At 42.9% G+C, this 7,783-nt stretch overlaps 1 protein-coding gene across 2 annotated transcripts; it reads right to left on the reverse strand.

Moving 5' to 3' along the window:
• Positions 1-128: 128 nt before the first annotated feature.
• On the reverse strand, positions 129-7,540 carry LOC115171233 (glucosidase 2 subunit beta). Of its 2 annotated transcripts, XR_003871158.1 has the most exons (19): positions 7,466-7,540; positions 6,933-7,082; positions 6,605-6,721; positions 6,383-6,478; positions 6,222-6,279; positions 5,952-6,069; positions 5,608-5,737; positions 5,202-5,286; positions 5,037-5,115; positions 3,201-3,284; positions 2,863-3,030; positions 2,681-2,771; positions 2,404-2,473; positions 2,085-2,174; positions 1,874-1,948; positions 1,665-1,764; positions 1,222-1,396; positions 536-638; positions 129-349 (listed from the first exon to the last, which is right to left on the reverse strand). XR_003871158.1 is itself a non-coding variant. In XM_029727839.1 (18 exons), exons 2-17 carry the CDS (start codon positions 7,030-7,032, stop codon positions 1,238-1,240), a joined length of 1,620 nt encoding a protein of 539 aa, XP_029583699.1. In that variant the 5' UTR covers positions 7,033-7,082; positions 7,466-7,540; the 3' UTR covers positions 129-349; positions 1,222-1,237. The 2 variants fall into 2 exon arrangements, 1 of the variants encoding a protein (XP_029583699.1); XM_029727839.1 differs by lacking the exon at positions 536-638.
• Between the last annotated feature and the right edge of the window lie 243 nt (positions 7,541-7,783).

A 7,783-nucleotide genomic window follows, 5' to 3' on the forward strand; every position in this document is an offset into this window, starting at 1 on the left:
CATCATTGGTATAATCATCTACTATAGTATTGGAGCCAACGGAGCACAGTTAACAACATAGACTATCCTGCTTAGATACAGTACAACTCGTTGATTGGCAAAGTAGAACATAGGAGAAAACAATTCAGCATATTCAAATTCTTTTATTTAAATGGAATGACATTTTTTTTTTTTTTATCTAATTGAAACACTAACCCTAGACAAACAAGTTAAAGCAACAACAGACAAGTAGGACTAAAGAACAAGCAACCATTTTGAATATTCATCTTCCAGTTTGTAAAGCCAGAGTGCAGCAGCTGGTTGTTGCAGAGAAGGGTGAGAGGCTAGTATGTAGTCCATAAAGAGAAACCTGAGAGAGAAATTACTGTTATTTTCAAGCAGAATTGATAAGAAATCATCTCAGAAACAAATGGTTCTGATCGATTGGAAATGTAGCACAGTGCCTTCTCATAAAATGTTTGCTTTCGCCGTTGTGAAATTACCAACTTGACCTTTAAGTAAAAGTGATCAAAATACATGTGCAAGGATGTCCTACCAAGTCAAGGCTGGCTCCTTGCACAATGCATGTCTTCCTCTGTCCTGTTAACATCTTCTGTTTCAGTGTCTTCTCATTTTCCTGCTTGCTTGTGCCTCCTTGCCTTGTGTACAGTAGCTAGCTAGTTAGCACTAGCACTTTATTTTGCATTTTTAAATGTAACCTTTAACTAGGCAAGTCAATTAAGAACAAATTCTTATTAACAATGACAGCTGACACTTATTTTCACCGTTTTAATTAAGCTACTGGACCAGATGAGGGAAGTAAGCATTATCTAGATTGGCTCATCCTACTAGGTGGACTTGAATGCCATTTATGTCAGATCTTTTTGAAGATAAATCCAACAAAATGTTGACTAAACACCCAAACACTTCTCCCCTGTACAAATACAACTATGTGGGCTGGAGCCAACAGTTGATACAATGTTTCTAAGTTAGCTAGTGAGAGCCAAGCTCAAGACAGACATGCAGAGTAGAGTGATGATTGAAAGACAACATGAAGTTTAAAAAATTAATATATTAAAACAATTATGAAGGTCATTTCTCCCCCCCAGTGGTTGTTGTCCATAATTAAACAATTACCGTGCCAGCCCTAACATGTAGAGCATTTATAAAAAGTTGAAATCCACATGTAATTATAAAGTGCTCCACTGCTCTATAAGTCCAATGGGCCTGGCTTGTAGCTACCTGTTGGTGGGGAGCACTACAGCTCTGTGTGTTCGTGCAGGACTTCGTCCAGGACTTCGTCCAGGCTGGCTGGCTCCTGGCACACGGCAGGGGTGGTGAACTCCATGAGGTACTCACAGCGACTGGGCTCTGATGTGGATGTCACCACCGTCTCCTTCCCACACGTCAGCTTCACCTGACCCACACAGAGGGACAACATTAACCCTTCACTACAGTCACAGGACATGTCCTGGGTCAGCAGTACCTCAAGAGTAGGGACCTGTACACTTAGTGTGCACAGATTGTGTGAATTATCATGCACGTTCCCCCACCCAGCACCGCATGAAACGTGATTTGACTTAATCCGCTTCGTATGCTCTCAGCAAATTAGAGTGTCATAAGACTGTCATAAAGGTGCAGCATTGGGCTGGGAGGGAAGTGGACTGGAGAAGATAGAGACTTACTGTGGTGGACCTGTTGGGGCCCTGCCAGCACCCCTGCCCATGGTCATACTTCATCACAGAGTATAAATTGTCTTCAGGACCAGCCCATTGTCCCCACAAGCTACAACGAGGACAGAGACCGAGACAGAGAGAATGACCACTAACATTCCTAACGGTTTTAGAAGGACCACAGTCATTTGAACAGTAAAATGAAATGAGGAGATTCTTACCCAAGGTTGGTCTCTGATCCCCCAAACTTAGGTTTCTGGGAGACCCTATTGAATGGACACAGCCTGTAGATGTACCTGATGAAAAAGAAGAGGGGCACGGTCTTAGATTTAATCTTCAGGAGACTCAGTTTCACATTCATATAAAACAGATTATTTCTCTCACGAAGGCATAGACACACTATGGGCATTTACAAAGATGAAGTATACGTACTCGCTTGTGGATAATTCGTAGCACTGGCTGTAGAGGTATGCAAATTCTGCACTTGGCCCAAAGTCAAAGCCAATCTCCTTCTCAAGGTTCCTGCAGATCCAAATAAATTCAGGATGACATATTAAATGATTGACTTGCAGACACAGGGTACATTCATTTGTGTTTTCAAACCTAATAATACAACCTGCACGTGTATGCCTGTGTAGTGTTTGCATGTCGAGTATCATCATGAGATATTTTAGTGTTGCAAGGACTAACATACAGTTGTTGCCAAAGCCAGCAGAGATTAAGCATTGTGGTTGCCTGGTTGCAAACTCACTTCATTTGATCGTCTACTTCCCGGAGAGCCCTCTCAGCTTCATCAAAATCATCCCTGGCTTTCTGGGCAGCTGAGGAACAAAGACAACGAAGCGCAACCTCAAAAGGACAGACCAATGAGACATACCATTCCACAGCACAGAAAATCCCAATTCAGACATTTACACTTAATATCATCTGAACCCCCTACTTTGTATATTCAGACAAACACAAATTGTGTCCCTGTTTAAGTTAGTGCGGGACTAAGCCCAGATTGTAAAACAGATGACTGTATGCACCATCAATAAGGCTCTGGGTCTCTGTGTCGTACTGTGGCATGGACACCTCATCATCCTCTCTTTTCTCTGGGGTCTGCGCGGTGGGAGGGACCTGATAATTAAACATGCGTTATGTTACTGGGACAACTGACCACCCAAGCCCTCCAATACTAGCCTAGCTCAGGCCCTTCCCCTCCAACTACCTTCTCTTCCTCCTCCTCCTCATGATCATCATCTTCCTCGTCGTCCTCCACATCCTCCTCCTCTCCAGCGTAATCCTCGGGGTAGTGGTCAGAGTCATGGTCAGAGACAAAGTCCCTGGTCTCCTCCTCCTGGGGGGTCTCCACTGGGGCAGGGGGGTCCGAAAGGCCCTGAGACACCCACAGTCACATAAACCAGATCTCACACACTTATATAGCCCATTTCCCACAAAGTGCTGGCCAGAAACCCAGCCTAGATACCCAATCTGAGGCTCCAGGACAGACCATTCAACTAGGATAGGGAAATGACTGTATAGCATTAGTGTTCATGTGGTGCTGACCTCTGACAGGTACTTGTCTTTGATGCCGCTCCACACAGTTTGAAATGTTGACGTGTCCACCTTGTCTGCTCCTCCCAGCAATCCCTGTAGGAATGGAATAGGAAATCAGAAAAATGGTAAGACGTCTATCTTGAATTTTTTTATCTTAATAAGAAGTCTTACCAAGATAAACTATCTTACTGCACTGGCAGATCATGTGCTCATTTTAACCTACAAAGGCTCAATACAAGTCAGAATATCTTGACACAAGACAAATGATCTTGATGTATTTTCTGGGCAACTCAAAACAAGTAAATGCAAATGCTTTGGGTAAGCAAGATCATTTTGACTTCATTAATATGTCAATCTCTGTGTGTAAAATAAAAAGTGGTTAATGTGAACCTAACTCACAGCAAAAAAATGTTAAGAAAGCCATCAAATGTTACAATACACTAATATTGCAGTTAGCCATGACAGCCTTTATAATATAATGCTTGTGACCACACACACACACACACACACACATCTAAATATTGCACTTGGGGGGAAAAAAATCTTAAAGTAGAAATAGAATGAAACAAACAGGCATTCTATTACAGTGGCCACTATTATAGACATTGATTAAGTGCACAAGGCTACATGTGTGCAAATATAAAGTTCACGGAGTAAAAAATGAAAATAGTCCCCCCTCAACACAAAATCAATCTCTTTGGGCTACACAGCACATTACTACATTGTACACTTTCTGCCTGTGGACATCTGTTCTACAATGTGCCAGCGCAGCATGATAGCCTTTGTTGGCATAATTGATCTCTTTCAGGCAGAGAGTACACCTGGCATACCCATTTTTATCCATTATATTGAAAAAAAGTGAGAAAGAGGGAAAGTGTGTGGTGTTCCTTTCACCTCTATAGTGGCATCCAGCTTAAGCCAGGCACAGCTACAGTTAACTGTTTAACAAGCAACGCCTCATTTTCACCCAATTCTCTCATTCTGAAAATTAACCACAGTTACTGTAGAGGGAAAACAGTTCAGATAGTAGTTTGTTAGCTAGTTAACATTTCACACAGATTGCCAGGGTCCAGTAAGCAACTAACGCGTTATAACTTGAGGAACGGCAAGGAGTCGTATAACGTTACCTGTTAATACTATAGCGAATTGGTTAGGTTACTAACGTTAGCTCATCTGATGTTGTAACGTTAGCTAGCTAACGTTAGCTGTTGGACTTTATTAGCCAGCTAATTTTCACACCATAAACTCAATTATTTGATCAGTTAAGTTGGCTAATGTTGCTCAACATTTCTCTGGCTAGCTAACGGATAATTCGACCCAGCTAGCAAGATCCTTAACAATGCTAACAATACTTGTTCCACCACACTTTCTCCAGTAATTTTTCAGTTACAGCTCATGAAGTACGCTTCATCACCCCCATCTCCGTGGTCAGGCTTCTCACCTACCTCTTCAATATCGTTCAGGGGACGCACTGCTGTTACTTAACTGGCCAACTGCCTTTCCATTCTCTTTCCAGCGCGCGCGCGCTGATGCTATAACTAGCACATTGGTTGTCTTTTCTCTCTTCAGTCGCGTGCTGCATTCTGTTATGTGAACGATTGGCTGAACCTTGGATACAGCCAGTATTTCTCCAAACGCGCGTCACCCGTTCGCATACAGCCAGTGGTCATCCAAAGCCCCCCCGCCCAAACTTTTCTCATTGGATCCACACGAATCACATAGGTAACCTATTTTGGATTCAAAACGGCACATTTCGTCAAAATGACACTATTGCATCCCTGTAATTTACTAGTGTGATAGAAAATCTTCTCTTGACTTGAGGGGGAGGAAGATGAGACATCTTACCTGAGTCTCTGTTTCTGTCAGAGAGCCATCTGAATCTGGATCCAGCTCTAGATGGGACTGCAGCTCAGCCACAGAAACACTGGGAATAACAAAAACACCGTATTAGTCACTCACTGAATCACACTGAAATCTCACAATATCTCCAGCGCTGACAGTTACACTCACTAGCCATCTGCGTCATCATCCAGCTCAAGAAAAGCCTCAGCCATTCTAGTTTTGTCCTTCTCCATACGGATGAGTTCTTTTTGTTCTGACACAGACAAAATCAAAATCAATCACATACAACTTAGAAAGAGAAATCTTCAACAGGACTTTTGTAATTGACTTCCAAATCATTAAGTTAACTGCATCAAAGATGTTGAAAAGAATATGACTGAGAGACAATTAGCACTGGGCATTTCACAACATTAAACAATATTTATGTTTTTTAACTATAAGAATATACTTAAATATCTTGGTTTTACCAAACAGCACAAAAGCACCTTTTTTTTGTGAAGAAAACAAATACATTGAGAATTTGTGATGTGCCTAGGTTAAAAGCAGAGATAATGGCTTCTTCCAGTGTACTTACCCTCCCAAGACTTCAGGTGGCGCTCTTTAGCCTCTTTCTCTGGATTCTCTGCTGTTTCTTTCACAGTCCTCAGAGCCTCCACCTTCCCCTCCAGACCCTTCTTACTACCCTGCAGCTCAGTCAACTTGCCCTGCACAAACACATGGATGGAAGTATTTACAAAAAATGTTTGAAACAAACAAACATAAGTCTTGTCATTTCATGAACACGTTCAACAGCAAGGATTTATACCAGTCGCTCTATATATGAAATGGTCTCTGTATAGGCCCTAGCCATTTCCGCTGCCTAACCAACCCCAAATAAATTGACCTCCCTTTTCACACCCTTTGGTTGGTTAGTCTCACCCGTTTGTCCTCCTGTCCCCTTTTAGCTTCATGTATCAGTTGTTGTTTGAGCATAAAGCCTTCCTTGGTGATCTCAGCCATTATCTGCAGACTCTCCCTCTCCTTGCGCCCCATCTCCCTAGGGGTCACACAGCCAACACAATCAGTCTTTACACACACACATACTGGGCACACACTGGAGGAATCGTTTGGCAACACAAAGGCCAATGTTAGTGTTGTAGTCAATATTAAAAATGTTTGCAGAATGCTGTACGTTTTACTACTGCTCACCTGCAGGTGTTTTGACAAGTGGCACCACTATTGTACTCGTCTGTCGTGTCACAGCAATCTGAGGAGAGAACACACTTCATCAGCACTTACACACAACAACAAAAAACTCTGAGAGAAGGGGACGACTGAACCACGGAAAGATACTGTGACGATGTCCTTACCACAGATACCGTCGTTGATCCGGGAGGAAGGGATGAAGGCGGGTCTGAAGCCAGCGTTGGTGCAGTGGAAGCTGCCGTTGGGGCAGGCAGCAGTACCTGTGAAACAAATGCAAAGACATTCATTACAGTCAAGGCCTTAGTGATAACTGTGCACAGTAGTGTGTAGTGTCTTGATAGTGGGTTCAGTCTGGCTTTGCTGATGAGAAGTGAGCGATACTGTACCGGGTTCATCCGAGCCATCCCTGCAGTCGCAGTAGTCATCGTTGACCCGGTCAAAGGGGATGGTGCTGGAGCCATCCAAACAGGTAAAGGGCTTGTTCTCCTCATAGAACTGTCTCTCTGTCAGATCGATGGGGACAGGTAAGTGTTGGGTACATAAGAGCTCATCTGAGAGACATTGCACATCTACCAGATTAAAATCCATGCTCACAATGGGTTTCTAACAACTAAAATAGCATAGACTGCCATAGATTAGGCCTACCTCACTGGCTGTGATAAGAACCATAACGTTATTTGTCTGAATTCGGGTTAGAATCAAATGGCAACTCACTTGATAGTGGTACTCCGCGTGGACGCTGGACCTCCACCGCTGCGCCAGTGCCCATCGCCAAAGCCAAGCTCATCAACAACAGTAGAAGCGCACAAGACATGATGCAGTATCAACCGGGACCAGCTACACTTTCAGGAATTCGCGGCGCTCCTGCAAACATAACTCAAGGTATTAGACAAAGTACTTGAACCCAATACAGCTAGTCCTCAGACGCACCACCATTCACAACATTGAGACAGTCGGCCCCATATGAAACCTCTGATACAATGCGTTAGAACATTTTCAGAATCATTTAGTCATAATTCAATGCATGTAACGACAGGTAACGTTATTTTAGCTAAGTTAGCTGATGAAGGACTACAGTAGCAGCAGCTAGCTACCACCGGTCTTGATTTAACGCGGGAAAACTTCATTTTGAACAATATTTATGAACGTTGTATATGCAATAAAGTATCATGTTCACAAAAAAAATTGTAAAAACACTTCCACAAATTGTTATTTTCGGAGTAAAAATATGACTAATCATTCATTACCTCTCTTCCGCAATGCTTCAGGAAACGTCTCGTGCGCTTATGCAATGTAGTATTTTCCTCTGATTGGACTAGCTTTTGTATCCGACCTGTGATTGGAGAATACTTGTGGCGCGGTGCATGATGGGTAATGCGTTGGAAGCAGCCATGTCAGAGAGGGTGGAGAACCTCCTTTGGCCATGTTATGTGGATTTGAGGTTGCAGACGTGTGTCTGTACGTGGTATAAAGTACACTTTTTATTTTTTTGTTGCCTAAAATGACATACCCAAATCTAACTGCCTGTAGCTCAGGACCTGAAGCAAGGATATGCATGTTCTTGA

This window comes from Salmo trutta, chromosome 32 (genome assembly GCF_901001165.1).
Source record: "Salmo trutta chromosome 32, fSalTru1.1, whole genome shotgun sequence".
NCBI lineage: Eukaryota > Metazoa > Chordata > Actinopteri > Salmoniformes > Salmonidae > Salmo > Salmo trutta.